Source organism: Chanos chanos, chromosome 3 (genome assembly GCF_902362185.1).
Source record: "Chanos chanos chromosome 3, fChaCha1.1, whole genome shotgun sequence".
In the NCBI taxonomy this organism is placed as follows: domain Eukaryota; kingdom Metazoa; phylum Chordata; class Actinopteri; order Gonorynchiformes; family Chanidae; genus Chanos; species Chanos chanos.
Window position 1 is genome coordinate 25,963,006 of NC_044497.1, and position 25,243 is coordinate 25,988,248.

Sequence of the window (25,243 nt, forward strand, 5' to 3'; positions counted from 1 at the left end):
ATGCTTCTGATAATGTTGCGTTTTTTGGCAGATGAAGAGGGTGCTCTGTCATTTTTTAGGGATAAAATGATATCCTTCTTTATCTACCAGTCTCCAAATGCTTTGAATCCATGTACTGTTTTTAATGGATGTCTCCAGAAGCTGGCCGGCACCACTTGTAAATATGTATGTATATAGTGAAATAAATGAAAAAAATGTTGATTTGAGTAATAATATTACAAGTATTTACAGTCAAAGGAGATGTGAGATGTTAGTTTTCACGTGGTAAACACAAATTAATAGCTTGTAGACAAGTAGAAAGTGAAATACGTCAACTTGACTCGAAGCAATTCACTCGCCGCTGAATGTCCTTATGGCCAGACAGCCAAAGCGGCTGCATACACAGATCTATATTTTGTCTGCTGTGTGGTTTGTCTGGAGCTATCAGGTGCATTGTTGATTCAGACAGACAAAACAGCCGTGTCAGACTGTGGTGTGTGAGGTGAAATGATTGCCGATGAGTCAACCTTATCTTCCCCTGTCAAAATACAGAGCTGCTTTATAATTCCTGTTTCCCAAATATATACAAGGTTGAGACACAAAAACCATGTTCAGGAAATAGTGTTTACCGAATTCACTGCCTGTTGTTACTCTGACTAGTATGAATACTACAGAGTGATAAGTCGGAGAAAACGCTGTGTAAGAATGTCATGTGTGACAGAGGTCCACTGAGATTCTGTACAAAAAGCATTTATTTGCCTTTTCTTAGACGTAATCAGTGTGCCCGTGTAGGGGAATTAGGTAATGCCAAAATGTGATTGTCTTCATTTAAACAGATATTTTCACCCCAAAAGAAGAAAAGAAAGTCGTACTGTTGTGGCTTAGAGTATTTGTTTCAGTGCTAAAGCAGGAGCAAATTCTCTGGTCTGCTCATCAGTAGGTTTTTTTTTAAATTTTTTTTATATTAAATTTACACGTTGTGCATGGATATATGTTTGTCATGCATGTGAGAGTGCAGCACTGTCTCTACGCACTCATGTACACACACAAACATGCACACAAACACACACACACGCGCGCATGCACACATACAAACAAACAAACACATGGAACCAGGCAGCTGGCTCCCATTCTGGCACATCCGTGTGCAGTGTGTCCTCTGGTTATCAGCTGGCACAAGGTTACGCGTCTGTTTCAGGATGAATGAGCCTTTATTGCACAGCTTATGTCATCCCTCATTCTGCCTCACTCTTCTGCAGTCTCACTCACTCAAAGTGGAGTCTGCTCCCACCTAGTGGTCCACATCGCAATGTTGCTTTAACTGCAGTCAAGTCAAGGCCCTCTCAAACATGACTGTTACGTTCACTGGTATTATAGTTTAAACCTGTTAAGGAAGTATTAGTGGACTAAAAAGTTTCTCACGGAAAAAGCCTTTTTTCAAAGAACATCCTTGCTGCGTTTGATTTTTAAATTATAGCTCAGAGTGGGTTTGTGCCTCATACATACATGTAGAGTCATGATGTATTTAAGTTTAAAATAACAGGCATGGCCCATACAGTAAGATGTGTAGAGTCAAAGCTGCCCATGATGAAAGAGCTAAAAATATTAATTAATTAAAAAAACGGAGTGTCCTCTGAGGTAATAGTGCCAGCCAAACAAGTTCAAGACTTTTTAGAAAGACCTTAGAATGATTTCATAAAGGAACTCTGTTTTGGACAGGCTTCCAGCCAGTCTTGCTAATCGTGTGGAGCATAGTTACCTGTCTGAGCTAATCAGTGTTCTCTCCATCCCCCCCCCCTTCTCTCTCATCCTCAGGTCAAACGTCTCCTGTGAAGTCCTTAAAACCTGTAAGTCCAACTGCACACTCTCAATTATGCGCAGTGACATGGGGAATCAGCAAAGGCATATTTCAGCACTGATATGGAGAGTTACCAAAGGCATATTTAATTACCATAATATGAGAAGATAGTGCAGGCACAATTGAGGGGGTTCTGGTGGCATCCAGCTGAGAAAATACCAGGCTTTTAAAGATGAGGGAGAGCCCTGAATTATTGAATGTCTGTACAGTAACTTTGTCAGAGGATGACAGAAAGCAGCCCTCTTGCTGTCATATATTATATTAGGATATGAATGTGATGAATGGGCTGTAGTCAAAGGCCACTTTTAATATCTCTGGCATTAATGGGTGCCAGCAGTCTTGAAGAGCAAATTCTTAGAGAGATGTTTTCCCCAAGACATTTTTGTTGAGTAAATATTTAATTGTAACACTACTGTACACTTTAAAACATTTGTCTGTGTGTGAATATTGGACTTGTAGGATATATACGTTCTTGATTCTAGAGCCATCAGCGTGTTCTAGCTCCACTGTAATTACTGCAGTAGATCTTTCCCCTCTGATCAGTCACTCCACAACCACATCTGTGTTGACACGGTCACATTGAATTGTTGTTGTTAGAGCCATGTTTACTAAGATCCTGTTTTGTTCCATGACTACAAGGAGTGTGTTTCTGTGTTTTGTATGTATGTGTGTGTGTGTGTGTGTCTCTCTCTCTCTCTCTATGTCTGTGTGTGTCTTTGCATGCATGCATATGGGCATGTGCGTGCGTGCGTGCATTTGCGCGCGCGTGTGTGTGTGTGTGTGTGTGTGTGTGCGCATGGTGTCTCAGGCTCCAGTGCCTATGGTCCAGAAGCAGGAGATAACCAGCAGCATAGAGTCGCCAAGTCCTGCAGAGCCTCCCCCCCAAACCCTTCCCTTCCCCCCCAGTGCCATGCGATCCAACTCCCCTAAACTGGACCCCACTGAGCTCTACCTCAAATCCAAAGCCCTGCTTGACAGCAAACGTGAGACCTTTTTCTCATATTCTCTATTCTTCATACTAAGTGGTCTCTAGCAAGATACCACATGAAGTCAGGCTGTTTCTTATTGAAGCAGTTTGAAACATTTTGAAAGACAGTTAGGTTTGAGCATGCATGTTTTGTCACATATATATTATATATACACACACAAACACACACACACACATACAGGAACATTTTTCCTTTCATTATCCTGTGGTGTAGAATACTTGCTTGATGTGTTTGGCCTGGAGTACAAAGTGAATCTCAGGGTCTTTTGATCCACAGAATAGCCATAGGGGGGAATTGGATGATGATGCTAATGCTGGAGAGAAAGAGCAACTCCTGACTAATCTGTTGACTGTTGATTTTCTCTCCCTCGTTATTTAGCCCCTAACACTAAGGAACTGGATGTATTTATCAAACGGAACCAGGAGTCTGGGTTTGGCTTCCGTGTACTTGGTGGTGAAGGTCCGGATCAGCCTGTAAGTGCTTACTCACCTTAATCCCTCTCAAAATGAACTCTCTTTAGAGTTAACTACATGGAGCAGATTAACAGTATTAAGAGTTACAGGCATGAAGGTGGATGTGTCTGTTAATTCTTCAGTAGAAACAAACAGGGCACAGTTGATGATCCACAAAATCTTCAATATTACAAAAACTGTGTTTGCGGATTGTATTGATGCCATGACATATGCAGCAGTTATTGTATGTGATCAGCAAGAGTGGCTGAATCTTCATATCATCTCTCGCTCTCTCTCTCTCTCTCTCTCTCTCTCTCTCTCGGCAGGTGTATATAGGAGCCATTGTGCCACTAGGCGCTGCTGAGAAAGACGGGCGTCTCCGGGCAGGCGATGAGCTCATTTGCATTGATGGTGTGCCAGTCAAAGGCAAATCTCACAAGCAAGTGTTAGAGCTGATGACCAATGCTGCTCGCAATGGACAGGTTATGCTTACAGTCCGCAGGAAACTCACTTTCATGGGTTAGTACAGTTTCCCTGTGTGTGTGTGTGGGAGAAATTGTTATGAACCACGACTTATAACCATAATGTTTAAGAGAATATCCATAACTCTTCAGAGGCATCTAAGAGCCAGTATTGATTTGTTGAAACAGTCTCTCCAACTTCCCCCATAGATATGTCAACTAAGCGTTTTGATTCAGTTTGTTATGAGAGCGAGTAGAGACATGAATAATTAAACACAAAGAGAAATGATCAAATTTTAATGTTTTGTGTTTGTAGTTTAAAGCCAGAGCAATATACATACACCGATTCAGATTTGTGTGTGTGTGTGTGTGTGTGTGTGTGTGTGTGTGTGTGTGTGTGTGTGTGTGTGTGTGTGTGTGTGTGTGTGTGTATGTATGACATGGTAGTATGCATCATAAACTGTTCAGGGTTTGCTTTTTAACATGATGTTCACAATGTCATAAATATTTCAGACTGAATCACTAAGTTGTGGGCAAATGTTTGCCATGAACACAAACTGTTACTTTTGACAGAGATCTGACCGTACGAAGGTTTACCATTTTGGTTACTTGGTGAACAAATGAATAATAAACAAATAAAGAAACAATTATACATAATATATTTTTATATGATATATAAAAAATAATACACGTAATTTTTTCTTACATTTACAGGTTAATAATAATGCTTGACATTATTTCACATTACGTTGTGCTCTGCCAACGTTGTGTTACAGATGATGACGAGACGACTCAGCCGCAGGCCACGCCCACCCTGGTGAACGGCTCCCCCAAACTGCCCCGCCTCGAAGTGCCCGCCACTACCCAGCCCGAGTCCTACGACGTCACCCTGCAGCGAAAAGAGAACGAAGGCTTCGGCTTTGTCATCCTCACCTCCAAAAACAAGCCCCCGCCTGGAGGTGAGAGAGCGAGGAAAGAGAGATCTACTGTGAAAGTGTTTGGGGGATTGGGGAATGGACAAATGAATGTTTTGTGTTGCAGTAGCTGCTAATAGTAAATACTCAAGGTCATGTCTGTGTCACTCCAATACCCAGAACCAGACACACACACACACACACACATAAATACACACATACAGATGTAGATACTCATACTCGGGTTTCGGGGTGAAATAAAGGTTGGATATATTTTGTTTCATGGAGTTGTCACGGAGGTTGTACTGCGTGCAGTTATAAGTACGTGTGCTTTATCCTCATGTGCAGCTTGTAGCATATGTTGTCTCTACTTCTTCTCCTTTCATTCTCTCACCATTTCTCTCCCTCTCTCTCTTGTCATGGCTCTTTTGAGTTTGGCTGTTCTGGTAGATCAGTTGAATTCTACATGGCATTAAACACGTAATTACAAGACTCTTCTGCAACACAGAGCTGTGATATTGCGCTGTGAATACATGCAGCCCAGGTGCATGATTTCGGAAAGACGTGTGGTTAATTCAGTCCGCTGCGTCGTATAGACTCAGTAATTACGCCATTAAGCACAGAAATATGACAGCTTGATTGGAATAGCCTCTCAGGAGGGGAAGGGGGTGTAGTGTAAGTATCACTGCTGCCCCATTATAAGTGGCTGTTTGTGCTTGGAATCATTTCAGTGAGAGAAATTTAAGAATTCAGTTTGTGCACTGGCTCAGAGTAATACAGCTAGGAGACATGGTAGTGACACAGCTTGAATAAAGAAGTAAGACATGTTCCATTTATGCATCAATAGCTTATTAAACCACCACTAACTGAGAAGAGAAGACCAGAATATATAAGCCAGAAGTGAAAAACATTGTTTCATAGGCAGGTAGATTTCTTTTTGGATCCTGCAATATCTTAATATTGTTGATACTGCAATATCATGGCCACCTCATGGACCATGACATGCTAAAGATTTCTCTCTCTCTACCTCTCACTCTCTCTCTCTCTCTCCACAGTCATTCCTCATAAAATTGGACGCATCATTGAGGGCAGTCCCACTGATCGATGCGGTCGACTCAAAGTGGGCGACCGCATCTCCGCAGTCAATGGCCAGTCCATTATAGACCTGTCCCATAACGACATCGTGCAGCTGATCAAAGAGGCCGGCAACACAGTGACTCTGACAGTGGTGCCAGAGGAGGGTGAGATGCCAGGCCTTCATTAGCCTCTTGTTTGTGGAGCACACTGTGGACTGGTTTTTCTCTTCTTTAAACAGAATGACTGATGGCACTCTGCTTCAGACGATGTGTTGCGGGACGTGACATCGAGGTTTTAATTGAACTGTGAATTGTGTGAGTGCATGTGTGCATGCACATGCATGCGTGTGTGTGTGTGTGTGTGTGTGTGTGTGTGTGTGTATGTGTGTGTGTGTGTGTGTGTGTGTGTGTGTGTGTGTGTGTGTGTGTGTGTGTGTGTGTATGAGAGACAGAGTGTGTATGTGTGGGTGTGTGAGTGTGTGTATAAGAGAGAGGGACAGGGTATATGTGTTGGTGTGTGTGTGTGTTGCACACTCTCACGTGTGCTAAACAGACTTGAGCAGCCTATTTATTTTTCAGAGCACAGTGGTCCTCCATCTGGAAACAGTTCAGCCAAGCAGAGCCCAGCCGCACAGCACAAAGCCGTCGGCCAGCAGCCTGCCAACAGAGATGACAGGTACAACCTCAAACCCCAAAACCCTTTCAATCATTTAAAACATACACACTCATACACACTCACACACACACGCACGCACTCACAGATGCACTCGGTTCAGTATCTCTTTCTTCCAGTTCTAATCACCGTAAAGCTTGAGAAACACCACTATTAAAAGCATTCTAGATGCTGCCAGTCCTCCACAAAGTCTCTCTAAAAGATGCCACTTCTCTTATTGTTCTAGCCATCAGACATCACTTCCTACGAACTAAATCGGCATCTCTCAGTTAAACCAATCAAGGTTCCCTTTCCTGTTGACTATCCTTAGCTGTTTTTATGACTCTCAGCCTCAGAAGTGTGGCCCAGTGTGGGGGATCATCCTATGAAGTGTAGCGTGGTTAAGACCCCGTGGGCCTCATTACCGCCTCTCCCCCTCCTCCTCGGCCCATTTATCCCAAGGGAGCCCAGTGTGTGCTGTCTGCACAGCGGATTAACACAGGGCGGATCAGCCGCCAGTCTCCACGCACCTTTGATCTTTCTTTTAAATCCTGATTACCTGTGTCAGCGATTTAACCCCACCTCTCTGCAAAAAAAGAGAGAAAAGGAAAAAAAAAACGCGTCCATGAGACCAGTGATAGAAAGCAAGTACTTTTACTTCTCCACCATTCTTTCTGCCTCTCCTCTCTAAAGGAGGGTAAACGCATCATTCCACTGTTGGTCTAATCCTGATCGCATGGGGTCGGCTCTCCTGCCCTTCTCTTTGTGAAAGGAAGGATAAGTCGGTCTGTGAAGTTTTGCCACATGTTTAAAAGCTCCCCTCTTATTTTGAAACTTGAGCAGAGAAAACTCCTGCACTGCGCTTGGTTAAGTCCTACCGAGTCTTATAGTCAGCTCGCAGGGGTGTGTCTGTTTAGCCTGACTGGAAGTGACACTTTGAGCCCTTCGTAGGAAGTAAAGCCTAAATCTGTCATTTCACACAGTGTCAGTGAGTGAAACACATTTTTGTTTAATGCATTTGAAATAATGTGAAGTCTGGTGAGGGACAGCTGCTTTTCCACATTACAGAACGCACTGTGATGCATTGTTATGGTCATTTAGGAACACGACAGAAACAGATGAATGGAAGGAGGGTGTGGCCAGGGCGGAATACACGTCTCTCCCACAAAGGGAGATGGGAACTCTAATCACCTCAGGCCCAAAACAGGTGAGAGTCACTGCATTGATCTGGTCATTAGAACATTATAATGATTATAATGGTTATTAGTTGCCTATTTTTCTATGAAACGATCGTGTATAACAAATGAACTGTTCAGCCTATTACAAACCCTATCCAACCTGATACTATAGTTTAGTTAAAGTACATTAATATAATGCCACTGTAGCAGTTACGTCAAGCTCATTCTTTGTTTGCACCCAGACGCCCAGAGGGAAGTGAGTTTCTAAGAAGTGAAAGTTGTCTTATAAAACAGTATTACCTGAGGGAGGGGGGAAGTTTTGTAACTTGTTGTACAATCAGTAAGATTTTAATTCATACATGTTTCACCGCTTGACAGAGCAGAGCTCCAGATCTCATGTTTTAATCTGGAACAATACCTCAAGTACAGGCAACAGGGCAAACAAGCCACTGAGGTACTGAAAAAAGTCATAAAAAAGTCATACTGAGAAATCTCTCTCATCATTCCTTTGTCTCTCTCTGTCTGTCTCTCTCCATCTCTCTCTCTCTCTCTCTCTCTCTCTCTCTCTCTCTCTCTCTGTGTGTGTGTCAGAGTTGTTTTCTGGTGGAACTGGAGCGCGGCCCGCGGGGTTTTGGTTTCAGTCTGCGGGGTGGGAAAGAGTATAACATGGGGCTGTTTATTCTGAGACTGGCAGAAGATGGCCCCGCCCTCAAAGACGGCAGAATTCACGTGAGTCATGTGCAAGTCGTGACACAGTACAAACAGGACACCAGACACCAAACACTGTGTAAATCAGCGCCCACAGGTACAGACCTGACGTTAAACCTTCAGTAATAGACTTTTAGCAGACAAACAAACTCAGACACGGAATAGGGCTCCAGGCATCAGCGTGCCCCAGTCTCAAATTGTAAATGAAAATTAAGTGAAAGATTGATCAAATTTTAAACAGTTTAGGGTTTAATTCGCTCACTCAGAGCAAGAGAGGAGCTGGATAATTACTACATTTGCATGTTGTTTGAGCTGTGTCAGATGTACATTGTGAGCGAGAGCGTGCGTATGTGTGTGTGTATGTGTGTGTGTGGTTGTGGTTGTGTGTGTGCATGCGTGTGTTTGTGTGAGAGAGAGAGAAAGAAAGAGTGTGTGTGTGTGTTAGTGAGAGAGAGAAAGAGATTGTGTGTGTGTGTGTGTGCGTGCGTGCGTGTGTGTCTGTGTGTGTGTATGAGTCTGTGTCTGTGTCTGTGTGTGTGAGTACATGATTTCTCCAATGAGTGTGTTGAAACCTGTGCTCTTAACAGGTGGGAGATCAGATAGTAGAGATCAATGGGGAACCCACACAGGGCATCACACACACTCGAGCCATAGAGCTGATCCAAGCAGGAGGCACCAAGGTCCTGCTGCTCCTCCGGCCTGGACAAGGCCTGGTGCCCGACCACAGTAAGTCAGCTGCCCTGTGCAAGATATCATAACATTACACCTCATAAACTCTACTGACATTACACGCAGGGTACTCGGGTATCTTATTCCTGTTCGATACAGTTTACGACAAGGCTTAGCCACCTGTCAATCTGTATGACATTCACTCAGTCAATGGGAGTGTTGTTCACACTTAAGGTGATAAGCAAAACATTAAGTCAGTTCTGTGAGGAAAATGTACATCTTGTTCCCTTTTTTAAAAAAAAGAAGCTGGTTTTCACAGAAGTAGCTTTTAATAATTGTGTTATTTGTAACTGCGCATTAACATCCTTAACCTGTGACACCATGTTAAAAAAATTCTCTTCAAGCCACTCATATTAATAGCATTTTGAACATAACAGTAAATTCACTTCACAGCATCCCTAGTGCCATTCACATATATCTCAGTAATGCTACTTAAATGTTAAAGTTAATTTTTTTTTAACTGTTTACTATTCACACAGTTCTGCAACAGTTCTGTTACCAAATCAAATAAAAGATACATACCAAAAATGTTTATAAATATTTCACACACCGTTTATATGCAGGTCACTTTTACTCATTTCAGGACATCCAGGTGTCTCCACTCACTTTAAATGCATGACATTGTTATTCTCATTTATAATGAAAGGAATAGATGCACCCGTGTGTTGAGACATGCACGGAACCATGACAGACAAAAGAAAAAAAACACCCATATCTTCCTGTTGCGTGCATTCACCGTTCTCTCAAATCTTTCTCTTTATATCACCCTCTTACTGTCTATCCCTGTCTTTGTTTCTCTTTGGACACTGTTTTCTTTCTTCCTCTTTTAGGTCTGAGCTCTTCTTCCACCCTGTGCTTCTATATGAAACCAGAGCAACATTAACGGCATCTCTGCTTTTCTTGGTCTGTCCCTAATAACCTTGGTAAACCTTGCACTCCTCCTTTATTTTGTCCTTACTGTGTGCTCTTTTAAAACACGCTTCCTCAATCACTCTCCTCTCTCCTGGGTGGAAAAAAAAAAACAATTACACTTTGTAAAATTGTTTCTAGTACCTTTTCTCTAAGGTACTAGAGAAAAGGGGGGGGGGGGGCAATTCACACAACACACACCCATACATACATATTTTTATTCCAGTCAGAGCAGTTGTGCAAGTGTGTGCCTGTCTGAATCAGACAGTGATATATTTTTTTCCTTTCTGTGCGTCTTTTGCCGCATTAATATCTCAGCCAGCGAAGCATACAATGGGCAGTGGTCAGCGAGGTGTTACACGATCTTATGGAGAATGAACGGAGTCATGAAGTGTGACGTGATGAGAACTGTTTTGTGGTGTCATGCCGTGTTCACGTCTTTTTACGGCAGCTTAGTCAAAAGGCACTGAGTGAAGCTGTATTTCTTTCAGAATTAGTGGGGGAAGACAAATTGAAAAGATAACCACACATTGGCTCAAGGCCTAAGAGTGCTTCTCCCACTTGCGGGAAAAAAATGGATTCCTATGACTTACAGCTCATGGACCTGGAAACTCATTTCAGTGGCTTCAAGTTCATTTCATTCTATAGTTCTTTTCACCATATTTGCTGTCTCACTTCTGGCAGTGTCGTTCTTATCAGTTGCAAGAAAATTGAAATGTCAGTTTCTGGGCGTAAACTTAACACTTTCTCTTTCATAGCAGCACTGATAAAAATCACACCTCCAGCTGAGCTCCAAAAAATTTCAACAGTGAAAGATTTTGAGCCTTGAATGTGGACAGAGTGAAAAGTGTTTCAGTGAGGTTCAGTTTACTGTGAGGCTGTTTCACTGTGAGTTTTGGTTTTCTTTGCTGTGGTTAAAGAGTTTGTGGAAAGTATATACCTTTACTGAGAGAACTGACAATCTGCTCAAATGACTCAGCCTGTTTGTAACTGATTGTCATTTTTCGTGTTTCAGACGTGAAGGACAAAGCAACAGTTTCATCCTCAAGCTTTCCAAGATCCGCTGCATCCGATGAGCCGTCAGCCCTGAACTCCTCATCTCTGACCTCTCTCTCGACCGCCGAGCTTGCTCAAGCCACTGTCCCAGAGGAGCTCCATGATCCAGTTTCCCCTTCAGCTCGTGCCCAAGCTGCTGACTCAGAACCTACTCGCGAGCGGGAAAGGGCTCATGGACAACATCCCCTCCACTACCAGAAACAACCAACAAGCCCTGATATCCAAGACCCCAGATCGCTGCCTAGAAAAAGTGAGTCCAGCGTGTCCCTGTCCAGCCACCCTTCCAGCCCCCACAGGGCAGATCGTGAACGCTCTGAGAAGAAAGAGCGTTCACGCAGTCCCAGAAAAACAGATAGAAACCCCTCCGTGACTGTGGAGGACAAAAATGGTCATTTTGGTATCCAGAGTGGCGAGATGAACAAAGAGAGAAAGTACAGAGAGAGGGAGGGCCGATCTACAAGCCCAATGAAGACCTCCAAGAGGGAGCAAGAGCCTGGAACAAGACGTCCAGTGAGGACCCAGGATGAACCACAGAAGCATTCTGATGGGCAAAGACCCAACCATGCCTCTGGAGCAGGGAAAGAGAGAAGACGCAAGGAGGAAGACCCCAGACAGGACAGGGAGAGTGGAGAAATGAGGCCCGAGGGGACAAAAGGAACCAATGAACGCCGCAGGAAGGACAGGGAGGCTGGACGAGAGGCGGTGAATCAGAGCTCTGGCCCCCATGGACACAGAGAGAGGGCAGGGACAGAGTCTGCGAGCAGCACCCTCAACCGGAAGGGACACAAAGATAAAGACAGAGAGACAAGGGAGGCTGAACATAAGGAGATCAGACACAAAGCCATGACAGAGGAAACAAACAGGAGGGAAGCCAGGGGCTCCAGCAGTGCCTCACAGGAGCCCTCTTACAGTGGGAACCCAAGCAGCAAGAAAGCACCCATAACCCCTGGCCCATGGAAAGTGCCCAGCTCAGCCAAGATCCATTCTCAAGCAGAGGGAAACTAATCCATTTTGGGATATGTATTCAGGGGGAACATGGAGTGACAGTTCATCGGAATCTTTACAACTAACAGTTACCATAGTCGAATAAATCTATACTTTGAATCACTGTGTATTTAATACATTACTTTCTCTGACAGCATAGCATATGTTCACTGACTTTGGCTTTGGTCTACACGCATAGTGAAGCACAGTGTTCCATTCAGAGGCTGTGTTCATTTGTCTGTGTTGGTCTGACAGTGAGAGGTGATAAATAAACTCTGTGCCAATTAGGGACTCTCAGATGGAAAGACTTCCATTTCCTCCATGTTTCTGTGAAACCCTTGGTATGTGATGAAAGGGAGTGCTTACTAACGATGGACAAATGAAGGATGCTTTTTTTTGTCTTCTACGAAGGTAGGGAAGAAAAACAAGAAAGAAAAAAGATAAACATGTGGATTGATTTGTCCAGACTTGTTTTTCCTAGTTTGATTCACTGCTTGCCTTTGCAAGGTCAACCTAATTTGCAACGGTGTTCTTGAATTCTTCTTATTTCATCTTTATCTGAAGATCCAGTCCAGAAGGATGGACAGTGTGTACACATTGTGTGTAGACAACTCCTTACAGTTATTATCAGCTTTGCAGTGTATTTGAAATCATTTACAAAGCTTGATATATGTTCACTTAAAAACAAAACAAAAAAAGACCAGACACTTGTGGTTATGTTTACTGTTTACTACTTGTGTGTTTCTGAAGAAGCAAATGTAATTTATTGAGTTAACTATGACAACAGATATATAAATATTTGTATCCATTCTGAGCCAAATCATATATTTTGTAACGCTCCTACTGCAGAGACCAGCACCATGGTTGTTTATTGTTGGTGATTAATTAGGTTTCCTATTGAACTGTGTACACTGCAAGCTTAAAGATATATGTTTTTCACAAACTGCTGTAGCTTTTACAATGTTTTACGTGTGGTGTTTAGCAAAGTATGTTCACTTTTGGTTGAGTCTGGGATCAAGTGATTGGTTGCGTCATTCAGACGTTGTTTAATTGTATTTGGAAGTAATTGTTCCTTTTTTCGGATCTATATATTCTTGACATATTTTTTCTCTTTTTTGTTATGTTTTGCACTTACATCATATATGAGTTTTTTGTGTGTTTGAGATTAAAAAAAAAAGAACAGCAATTTAAAATCCAGTACACGATAATACTTATGAAGTTAAACCATGATGCCTGGTTATGAGAACCCAAAACTCCAGAGCCCAAAACTCCAGGAATACTAGTTCTGTAGTACAGGTTTATGTGCTGCAGATGGGTTTTTTGGGAATGGTTCAGTCAGTTGTAATCTGCTCTGCTGAATCTAGCACCAGTCACAGCAATATATAAGGGCACATATTTTCCAAATCTCTGTGAATCTTATTTTTTACTTATCTCCATTCAGTCACTAACAATCTGCATATCAAATACCTAAACCAAATATCATGTACTGTACGAAAGTAAACATCATCTTTTTTGTGGGTTGTTTGGTTTCTTAATGTGTCATTACTGGTTTAAGTCATAACATGACCGTAGTGATTGGAATATGAATGGTTAAGTGGATCCAGTAGCTTGCACCCTGAAGCGTTAAAGGTTTTTTTCCCCCCTTTTTTTCCCCAAGAAAAATGTCTGCATATTTGAAGATTTTGTCCTGTTTGAAGCAGTTAAGCTAAGACTAATAGTATTTTCTGTTTTGTTTATTTGTTTGTTTTTTCACCCTTCGCACCTCTGCTCATTTGTGTGTGACTATACAATACTGTGGCCTTGCATTGCTTTATCTAAAAGAAAATAGCCTGTCGATCTCTAGGCCTATATTATGTGGTAGATGTAAATGTTTATAAAATGTACAGCACCTGTATAAATACTTGCCTTCATTCAGAAAAGATCTGTAAATCGCTCCATTATTTTTTTAAGTAATCAAACAAAGAGAATATGTAGTGGTGAAAGAAATCAATCTGGTCATGACATTCTGTTCATGCACTGATAAATAAAGTTTTATTGAAAGCAAAATATTTCTTTGGATTGCGTGTTCTCTTTTACTGTACTTTCTGGGGTCCACACGGAAACACTGGCAGAATCGAGCTGTTTATTTATATGTATATTATATACTTAAAAATATGTATATCAAATTGTTTATTATATGTACATCTTTTGTGTGTATGAATTTAAAAGGGTGGGGGGACTGTACGGTAACGACTTTGACAGCTCGTGAACGATGTCCCCTAAAATTTAAGGAACTCATCGAGGAGGTTCCAGGGTCGTGTGACTTTATGAAAAACATGCATCACTTTGTGGATGTTTAATGGGCTTGCTAATCAAATTAAACTGGTCTGAAATTAGGTATTCGTATTGTGAGAGACAAAGCACTTGAAATGAACTGAATTCTAGATATTTTTTTATCTTGTAATTCACCGTAGCGTGGACTCGCGAAAAGGGGCGTGTTCGGCATGGTTTGTTTTTAGTCGTATTTCACACATCCTTGCTTGTCTGGGTAGATCAGCCCGCCCAACGCCTATCACTACAGCATTACGTCAGCCCTTGGACAAGGTGCGTGCAGTCGTGCACGCATCCCTCGAACCACAAAACAGTAAAACTACAGAGTCCAGAAACCTGCACAAGCAACGCCTGCGCCTTTCGAGAAAAGACAAACGAAAACATCAAGAAGCGTCCTCTGATTGGAGGCGCTGGTGGGACTACAAGTCCCACTCGGCATGCGCAATACAATTTTTTAAGCCTTTTAAATTAACGGGCAAAATGGCTGCACAAGTCGACTTGGTCCGTGCTAAAGAAGAAAAGATAAGGGACAACCTCGATAAAATATCTAAAGAAAAGAAAAAGAAGAAGAAGCGCGAATGCTCACCGACTGCTGGCATTAGGTCAGAGAAAGAGGCGAAGAAAATTAAGCTCCATCACCATCAACACCATCAACATGTCCAACAACGAATACATCAACCACACCAACAACAGCAGAATTCTCAGCCTCGCAACTTCGGCGGCTCCGAGCAAGCACCAGTGCAACATCGCAATCACAACCACCATCATCACAGTTCAAAGAAAGAGGTACCTTTGGACAAACTTTGGCCGCCGCGGAAAGTGACACCAGCGCTCCCGCAGAAGACATCTGTGCCCAGTGTGCTGCCACCCACTCCGTTGTTCACTTTCACGCCGCTGAAAGTGGCCAAGGCCAAGTCTCAGAATGACAAGAAGGAAAAGCACACCGAAAAGGATACGAAACTCAAACCCAAGAAGGAAAACACAGAAGTTAACACAAAAGTTGGGATAATCAAGAAAAAGAAAGGTAACAAACGTTTGCAAACTTAACTTCTCTTTTGGAATTTAGCAAAACTTGGCATCGTTTCAACTAACTAGATTGACGCTAAAGATCACTTACGTTAGGTTGGGTGGTCTGGGTTATTCATGTTTATCTAACTTAGTGGAAGTTGGAGTACATGGTAAAGTCTGTAACGTTAGTAGTTTTCTTCTATCTCTGTGAGTTAAATAACACGACTGAGCTATATAGGTTTTGCTATTTTCTGTCAGTGAACTCCTTATTTGCCTCTGACCTGTCACCATAGCTTTGGAAGCCTGCTACTTTGAATAGACACTGAGATGTAACTCTGAAGGCTGCAACCTCTATGTTGACACGTGTAACATGGTGTAATGTAACATTTTGAATCTAAAAGTAGCAATCACTTAGAACTTGAACCACAATTTAGTTTAATTTCACCAGACTTGTGTTAATGCTGTAATTTGTCAGTCCATTTTTCCATTAGTATGAGCAACAGTCAACCAGAGTCGTGTGTTTTAAAACCATACCCTGTACTTGGTATTTGATGATATTTGACGACATTTCTTTGTGTTTCGAGGGCTGTATTAATCAAATCTCCTTACCTTGTTTGTTGTTATGATTTTGTCAGAGATTCACAATGAGAATGGTAAATCTCAGTCACTGGAAGAGTACCTCCTTAAAAAGAAGAAAAAAAAGAAAAAGCATCGAGAAGATGAGCGTGGGAAACGTTTACGGATGCACAACAGGGAGGTTCAGACTGTTTGTGCAGGACTGACAGGTGACTACCCTCCATCCACTAACGATCCGGCAGTTCTCACATACATCAAGGATGAAAAACTCTGTCAAACCAGCCCTGGCATGGATGAATATCGCACTCCTAAAGGAGTCCAGACCCCCTTCCTCTCCCATCAGGACCACTGCATTCGCAGCTCCTGTCTGCAGACAAACTCCCCTTTCAGCTGGCTGATTCACGAAGAAAGGCAGCCCAACGGTGGTGCGGCAGTGCTACACGCCTACGCAGACGAGCTCTCGTACCTGCGGCCCGGGGACGCCGAGAGGTTTGCTCAGGAGTTCCTGGAGCTGGCCTTTGCGGAGAACCCTAAAGGAGCTGCTCGTTATGCACTTGCTGTGGTGCATGGAGCTGCTGCCTACTTGCCTGACTTCCTGGACTACTTTGCCTTCAATTTCCCCAATACACCTGTCAAAATGGAGATCCTTGGCAAGAAGGACATTGAGACCACCACCATCGCCAACTTTCACTCTCAGGTAGGTTTCACATCTCTGATCTCTAATGCTCTTGTGTGCCTAAAGGTTTTTCCAAGGTGGGGTATGAATTGTGTAGATTTTTGTGTAGGATTTTTTTGATCTGCGCTGAGGGAAAATACATTTCCTCTGTTCATACAGTTAGTTGGGTCCTTCTTGGAGAAGCCTATCTTGGAGGTGTCTTAAGTTTGATTTGCTTTTTGCTGTTTGCTATTTTAAACAGTATATGTGTGGCACTCTTTGAATGATTCAGACTATTTGCTGTACCCAGTCAGCCAACAGATAGTGCAGTTCGAAGTTCATCAACGCTTAAAATGGGCTGCCACAGCGTGTGTTGTGTGAGGGCTCTCAAACCTGCCAGTCTCACCTGGAGGCCTCATGGTTTTTGTTTACCTTCATGACTAGATGGCAGCCATATGTGGCACAGAGTTCGAGTTTAGACTTTATAAGATGAAAAATGTTGACATAGGGGAAGAATTGAGTATCCTCTGGTATGTGAAGTGTATTACTAACAGAGCACTTTCCTCTGAGGAGCCTTATGCAGTCCCAAAACACTTGTGCAGCTTTTTCAGAATGAGGCTACTCATCATTTTTTATCCTTTGTCCTGATTCTTTCTCACAGAGGAACATTCTGAAATTTTGTAAGACCTTCCCTGCTGTATTATGAGCTGGAGGTCTCAAAAGAGACTGTTTGTTACTGTCACTTCTCAGTATATTCAGTAGAGAGTTGGTGTCTGCCTGATACAGTCACGGGTCAACTGATGCCTTGCTTCCCACCAGGAAATGGAACTCTTCAGTAAAGTCTTGCAGATAAGCAGCAAGTGTCTGTCCTGTTGTAGGTAAACCGGACATACTGCTCGGGGACGTACAGAGCCGGGCCTATGAGACAGATCAGCCTGGTGGGTGCAGTGGATGAAGAAGTGGGCGATTATTTCCCGGAGTTTCTTGATATGCTGGAAGAATCCCCTTTCCTCAAGGTCAGAACAACCGAATGTAGAGAATGGAAAGATCGCTTAACATTCTGAATGATCGCCCTATAGGAGTTTTTGGTTTGTTTTTGTTTGTTTTCCCTCAAAATGGTTAGGTTTATGTCCGTTTTTTTCCCGATATGATCTCTTTTCATCAATATTTCACAAAAGACTATCTATTTGGAATCTATTAACACATTCTTTTATCATTTTGATGTGGAAAGAATTCAGTTTGCTTTCATTCTATTGATTTTGTTGAGTCTGGTCATATTTACCTGTTATGCTGTGTTTGAACTTGAGACAGACGTGAACTTGAAGATCAGTGTGAGAGAGGCTTAGCTTGTATATTTTTGTTATATTCATCCAGATGACTTTGCCATGGGGCAGTCTGTCCAGCCTGAAACTTGACTGTCGGTCCCAGAGCGATGATGGGCCGATCATGTGGGTACGCCCTGGTGAACAGATGGTGCCCACTGCAGACATGCCCAAGTCTCCCTTCAAACGGCGCAGGTACCCATCTAACCATCATTGGACAGAAAAACAAACCAAAAAAACTACACACACATCCAGCCCTCTTTGTGAACAAGTGTCCATATCCCATATAGGGCTGTTAAGATAACCACAATATTGCAAAACCATGCTATTTGCAAGCCAACCGTAAGGGGTTTGCAAGCAACCACCACAACCGCTATGTTCACGTTTTTTCTTTTTTTTGTGAGGCTAGGCCCTTCCTGTTTTACACTTCAGTGCGTGTGTATTGAATATTAAATAGATTCATAATGAAAAGAGGAGTTTTTTTTCTCATGTCCCCTAACTTTTTTTTTTCTCATGTTCCTTTAGGGGCTCAATAGATTTGCACTTAAAAGATTTAGCCTTAACAATTGGCTTTATTTTCATTCGACAATTTATATCTAGCGGCACAGCACAGTGGGTAGCTGTTGCCTCACAGCAAGAAAGTTCCGGGTTTGATTCCCTAACCGGACGGCCAGGCCAGGGTCCAAGCATGAATGTGTGAGTCTGTGTGTCTGCCCTGCAATGGACTGGCGACCTGTCCAGGGTGTTTCTCTGCCTTTCACCCAGTGTATGCTGGGATAGGCTCCAGCAACCCCCCTTATTTACATAGCGCTAAAATCTGGCTAAATGAAGTAATTTGCGAAAACAAAAACAAAAAAAATGGTGCTAATACCACATATTGCACTGCTGAGCCATCCTAAATCACCACAGGGGAAATACCTTTACTGTGACAGCCCTATTCCCATATCCAAACCACCTTGATTTCCTTTAGAGGACTTAGGTGTTCCCCTCACTGATGAGTTGTTGTCAGTGAATTGGCTCATCCCTGTGTTCTGTGGACAGGACTGAACAGTTGAATGTGACCCACAATTTTCTCTGAACCTTTAGATCCATGAACGAGATCAAGAACCTGCATTACCTGCCCAGAACCAGTGAGCCTCGCGAGGTTCTGTTTGAGGACAGGACGCGGGCCCACGCGGACCACGTGGGCCAGAGCTTTGATTGGCAGAGTACAGCCGCCGTGGGAGTGCTGAAGGCGGTGCAGTTTGGAGAATGGTGGGTGTGAGAGATGTGGCATGTGACTCGCACACTTTCAGAAACAGCCTGTGTCTTACTCAGCTTGAAGCTGTTTGTTTATTTGGCCATTCTCCTCTACACTTAAACCATCTTGTCTGTGACTGTATTAAATTACACTCTCAAGTAAGAGCTGTGCAAATTTCCGATGAGAAGCGGAGAGGGGAGGGAATTTGTCGTCGGACAGTGTAATTTAATTTGTGCGCTGCTGAGTGGATCATGCTGTTGTTAAATGCAATCTGTCTCCATCCTGAGCTGACAGCCGTATTGACGCGTGTTTGGTTTTGGCCGTGCAACTGTCTTGCAAAATGCATTATACTGCCTAGGGGATCATTTTAAGAGCTGCCAAAATCTATGAGAGCACTGCTGCCTTTATGTGAAATGACTTCAGAGCATCGCTGATGTATTGTGGCTGTAGAAAAGCGTTCACATCTTACCTAAAGCAAAAGTGAAATTATGACAAAAATATTAAACTTTTTTTTTCATGTCAGCATTAACAATAATACGTCTAAACACATAAATTATTTTCCAGAAATGTGTTTTGAAGATAGCTGCATCTAGTTCTAAGGCTTTGTCAGTGAGGTGTTGGTCTTCACAGATCTGGATTCAGTGCCAGGCGGTCACAGGTCTTCTCAGCGAGTGATATGATTAAAAGTAAACCTCAAGGATATTTTTGTCAAGATGTTAAGATTCAATCAGAAAATTATGTTAAATAAATGTAGACTGCTACAGATTACTCCATGTAACAGTGTTGTTGTCTGTAGGAGTGACCGCCCCCGCATTACCAAAGATGTAGTCTGCTTCCATGCAGAGGACTTCAGTGACGTGGTCCAGAGACTTCAGCTGGACCTGTATGAGCCTCCTGTGTCCCAGGTACGTACAGTGCATGTTTTCTGACTCTGATTGGTGCGCCAGCCCCCGCAGACAGGGCTGCAGGTGAAGTGGCTTTAGAATGAGGGGAATAAAGGACTGTTTAAGATCCATCGGAGCTGTCCCTCCGAAAGTGAAGGGAAACCGCCGGAGGTGATGGTGTCAGGAATGCTAGCCCTCTTTTGCCTTTGGTTTGAGTCACCAAACTTAGCTCTTCCTATTTTAGCACTTCTTAGGGGGTAAAATTATCTAGGAGAGAACATTTTGTACGTAGACAAAGACATGGGCTGAGTTTTCCTCCAGGGATGAACTTGGACATCCATGGTCTATTTCTTTTGACCTCATTTCATTCATGTGTTGCTGCTGTATGGAGTTGTTTTTGTACCAACTGGGTTTTTTTTGTTGTTGTTTTGTTTTTTGTTTTTGCAATGCTTGAAGTGACCTGAATAAGAAACTGTTTTCGCATTGGCAAGTAGCTCTAGAAAAACCCGGCACCGTATAGCACTCATAAAGACACGCATATAATCATGAGTCTGCTGGTACTCTGTAAAGAATTGGTTCAAGTTTTAACAGTCCATTTCCATGTTAGTATTTGTGCTATTCAGCTGTGGAATATTATGCTTTGTGGGAGAATATGTGACAATTGGCTTGTTTACACTCAGTTACAAATGCAAGTGGAATGTGATCAACAACAACAAAAAAAATATGGGGGGAGGGAGCGAGTAAGGGGGAAAAAAAGAAAGACAACTGTTTGTTGAATAAAGCAATAACTTCGCTTATTTTGATGGTTTGCTTTCAAGAACCATAAAAACACTGATGCAGTCATCAGAAAGCGTAGAATAACACAAATTTAATACTACACAGTTCGTACAGTCATGAAAAACCTGGAAAAGTCATGGAATTTGAAAATTGCAATTTCCAGGCCTGGAGAAGTTTCGGAAAAATAAATAAACCCAGAAAGTTTTGGAAAAGTCATAGAAATTTGCTTTGCACATGTAGAGATGTAGAGTGTATGTGGTTCAGTAGGGCTGTATCAAATGCCACTTCTTGCCAATCGAATTTTAGCCAGGCTTTTTCGAACGAAGCTTCAAATGTCTCTGATGGGACGTCATCACTTTGGCCTTTTTCGGAATACTCGACTTTCTACTCAGTAATATGAAAAAATATGATGAATACGCGGAACTACAAGTCACACTTTTTTAAAAACTGTAACACTCTTAAATTTCTTGTATTACAGTAGCAATCACCTTAAAACTGCAACCAAGCACCCATCCTAATCATAGAAGGCTTAATTTCAATCAAATGCCAATTCAATGAACGAAGCTTCAAATTTTTCCGTACAACCCTGTGGTACAGTTAAGATCGACTGAGGAAAATCTAAACTGGTTAAACAGTACTTTAATATTCGGGCAGATCAATCACGTCACTTTACTTTTTGTTGTTCTCTGCGTGGGGTGACGTCCGACTCCAACGCGAGTTGCAGCTTGTACTTAAACGAAATGTAAATTCGCCCAATGCCAGGAAAATAGCGATTTAATCATGTCTGGCTTCAAACTGCACAGCTTGTCATTCATTTTAGTTCAAATATACTGTGTTAAATTTTGACATGGATTTTTATTCTTATTTTTCATGTCTACACAGACTTTTCAGAGAATGTATGCTCATGAAATTTTGCCGAAAGGTCATGGAAAAGTTATGGAAATTTATTGGTAAAAATGTGTATGAACCCTGATACTATTATAATAACAATTAGGGATGAACGATGATGTCGGCACAACATCGGTATCGGCCGATTAAAACTTAAGTAGTTAATTATCAGCATCAGCAGATATGAACATTTTTCCCAATGTTTCTGGCTAATAAGATGACACGTTAGCACCAGCAACAAGCTTCAACATCATAGCTGTATGGAAGTATTTCAAAGAATCTGAAACAAATGGCAAAATTGCTATGCATCCTCTACTTCTGTCATTTGACAAAGCTAAGAAATATAGTAGTGACCACCCTTAAGTGAAAGCCCTTAACAACAAAGTCATTGAATTAATTGCTCTTGATAACCAGCCTTTCAGTGTGGTGGAAGATGTGGCTGGTGATGTACTTGGAGCCAGGATACACTATGCTAAGCCGTCGTTACGTTTCAGATATAGCCTTACCTGAACTGCAAAGCGTTGTCTCCAGTCACATAGAGAAGCTCCTTACTGATGCCACTCATATTAGCTTTACCACGTACATGTGTATATATCGGTATCGACATCGGCAGTTGGCCAAAATGAGTTTGAAAGTATCGGCATAGCGAAGATCAGCAAAAATCCAATATCTTGCGTCCCTAATAACAATTTAAAAATGAATCTGTAAATTACTCCAGATTTATGATGTACAGAAATTCAGTAATGCTGTCTTTCAGTGACATTACATCCATGTGAAATGATAACTGTAACAAAGGACAATTAGCCACTAATCTTACTGTAATCCAGCTCTTATGCTGATTGCTTAATCTCTAATTTGTGTCCCTTTCCTGGTTGCTTGTTGGTGGACCTCCCTCTAAGACTCTTGGGTAAATTGCCCTAATGTAGCCAGTGTCACTGTCACTCTGTGTTTTGTATTAGGGACGCACCAATCCGATACTGATATCGGATGTCAGTCCAATACTGACTCAAATAGCTAAATCGGGTATCGGTGAGAATAGGGCCGATCTATGGGGCCGATATAGGCTATTCAATTCAATTACATTTTCTATACACACTGTCATTTTCGTACCATTTTCCAAATGTTCTACGTCCACACAAAACGCTGAAACGCCTTAGTGTTTGTTGTTACGCCATTACTACGTTGTTCCCCTAAGTAATTGCTCGGCCAGGTTGCTACTAAAATCGCCGCTCCATTGAGGGTTTGAACTGCCATTACGGTTGTTTTCCATCTCTTAAGCACAGCAAATATAAAGCTCGTCTTCTACGTTGGAGCAGTGCATATGCATTGTATAGTATGATGATCTGTAACTGAAGATAGATTAGCAAATTTGATAGACAGAGCAACATAGACTGCATTTGCCCATCATGTTTGTTTTGGTGTCTCAAGCACAAACTTTCGCCAGTGTCATGGCAACCATACTTCATCGTCTCTGAAACTCTCACATTACGACGCGAACCCAGTGTTTTCAAATTTATATATCTCAGGGAGCATTTTCAAAAAGTAGACGTCTTTTTGGTGGCAGTAGACGTTATGTTAGTATGGACGGAAGGGCTAAATGGAGAAATAATTATGCCAAAGAACATGACGAGTTCAACAAAGCAAAAAAGGACACAATTCAAAGAAGCAGTTAACTTTGTCGGGTGCATTGCAAAGACGCAAGAAACTTCTCAGTGATAGTGTGAAAGCGACAAAAATAACAGAAAAGGGTCTTGAATTCAGTTGCTGGTGCAAAATTATTTATTATTTTAATAATAAATAACAATTCAGTAGATTTATATATATATGTATGTATTTATTTTTTACATTTTGTTTTACAAAGGTAGGGAAGTAATGTTTAAGTCAAGCCTGATGTTGCCTTACACATAAAAGTCTCTTCCACACAGTGAGGCAAACATTAATTAAACACTGGTATCGGATTGGTACTCGGTATTGGCCAATACCCAAAGCCCAGGTATCGGTGTCAGTATTGGGACTGAAAAAGTTGAATTGGTGCATCCCTATTTTATATATTCTGATACTGATTCTTCGCATGTCTTTGCCATGAATGGTTAAGTTGAAGTGTCTCTGAGGTCCAAGGTGTGCATGTCCCATACTGAAGAGGGAAGGTGTTTAATCTGAATGCATGTGAGAGATTGAGATAGATAGGTGTGGTAAAGTGGTTTCATGTCGGACAGCTGTAGATTTGTTTGGTACAAGTTTCGAACTGCAGAGGCTCCTGACACACTAGCATTTTAGCGTTTAGAGTTTAATTCTCTCTGCCTGCGTTACTGGCACTGTAAGGTTCTCCATAGACTATTATGTTTCACATAACGTCTCAATTTGCATACAGGGCAGTACAGAAGCAGGCAGAGCAGTTTTCTGTTAATAGAGCTTTACATGCTGTGTGTGTTCTCAGTAAAGTTCTATAAAACTTATATTCAGGTTTTTTTTACGTATGACTCCTCCTCATATTTTGGCTCAGAAGAATGTTTTTGTATCCCTTGGGCAGACTCTGATGACAGCATTTCACATAATACCTTTTAAAAGAACGTTCTGACACTGCCTCATGCCGTTTATCACAGTTTTAGTCTCATTTATTCCGGTGCTGGGGGATGGGATGTGAGTCTAGTCATATCTTTGCATTGTTACACTGGATTTTCTCCTTGTGTTAAAATAAAACACTTCTCAGCAGACAACTCTCCCTTATTACCACTCTCAAAAAAGTTTGTTCTGAATCTAGTAGTTTTTTGTGATTTGCTCAGTTACTACAATCCTTTTGTTCAAACATTTTACAGACTTCATATCTATGCACACTGACTTTAAACGCACGCACACACACACACACACAGATTAGATATGAATGAATTTCCCACTGAATTTCCTCTGTCCTCCTCTGCCGGCAGTGTGTTCAGTGGGTTGACGATGCTAAGCTGAATCAGCTGAGGCGGGAAGGCATCCGCTACGTACGTGTTCAGCTCTGTGATGATGACATCTACTTCATACCCCGCAACGTCATCCACCAGTTCAAGACGGTCTCTGCCGTCTGCAGCTTAGCCTGGCACATCCGCCTCAAACAGTACCACTCTGAGGAGCCGGAGCCTGAAGAGGCCAAGAGTCAGGAGCAGAAATCCACCTCGCCACCTGCCCCCTCCTCGCCCTCTCACCCAGATACCAAAGGCCCTCAGTGTGCGCGGATGCAGACAGACACTGCTAAAGTTGGGGGAGTCGCCAAGACGGAAGAGTGTGTTTTCCAGAAGCCTGCAGCACCCCTCAAAGAGCCTCAGCCTGCTCCCCCCCAGCCTGCCAAGTCTGCCCACGCACCCACTTCCACTCCTTTGCAAGAGCGGAGTCCACTTCCTGCTGCTCCCTGCTCTTTAGCCCCTCCCACCCCAGAACCCACACTTCCACAGGCTTCAGCGGAGCCCGTTTCTGACCCCTCCCCTCACAGTGACCCCCGGTGTAGACCCTAATGATTACTCCAAATGACCCAAAACCCAAACCCCTCTCCTGGAGAAAAGGGAGAGAATTATTTAACTGACTTGACTGGCATTCCACTTTGTCAAAAAAAACAGGAAAAATTTTGGGTTGTATTTCCTCAGAAATACGTCTGATGGCTT

At 42.4% G+C, this 25,243-nt stretch overlaps 2 protein-coding genes across 2 annotated transcripts in view; both read left to right on the plus strand.

Moving 5' to 3' along the window:
• magi3a (membrane associated guanylate kinase, WW and PDZ domain containing 3a) overlaps positions 1-13,856 on the plus strand; it is a 104,389-nt gene extending 90,533 nt beyond the window's left edge. Inside the window, exons 12-22 of the mRNA XM_030767973.1 lie at positions 1,795-1,826; positions 2,646-2,820; positions 3,205-3,299; positions 3,605-3,797; positions 4,516-4,698; positions 5,709-5,894; positions 6,309-6,405; positions 7,483-7,588; positions 8,151-8,288; positions 8,855-8,993; positions 10,921-13,856. Of these exons, the coding sequence (XP_030623833.1) occupies positions 1,795-1,826; positions 2,646-2,820; positions 3,205-3,299; positions 3,605-3,797; positions 4,516-4,698; positions 5,709-5,894; positions 6,309-6,405; positions 7,483-7,588; positions 8,151-8,288; positions 8,855-8,993; positions 10,921-11,966 (2,390 nt within the window). The 3' untranslated portion in view covers positions 11,967-13,856. The remainder of the gene's footprint in view (positions 1-1,794; positions 1,827-2,645; positions 2,821-3,204; positions 3,300-3,604; positions 3,798-4,515; positions 4,699-5,708; positions 5,895-6,308; positions 6,406-7,482; positions 7,589-8,150; positions 8,289-8,854; positions 8,994-10,920) is intronic.
• Positions 13,857-14,735: 879 nt separating this feature from the next.
• rsbn1 (round spermatid basic protein 1) lies at positions 14,736-25,243 on the plus strand. The gene is made up of 7 exons (XM_030767978.1): positions 14,736-15,279; positions 15,899-16,536; positions 17,373-17,510; positions 17,869-18,011; positions 18,903-19,070; positions 19,853-19,961; positions 24,530-25,243. Exons 1-7 carry the CDS (start codon positions 14,736-14,738, stop codon positions 25,094-25,096), a joined length of 2,307 nt encoding a protein of 768 aa, XP_030623838.1. The 3' UTR covers positions 25,097-25,243.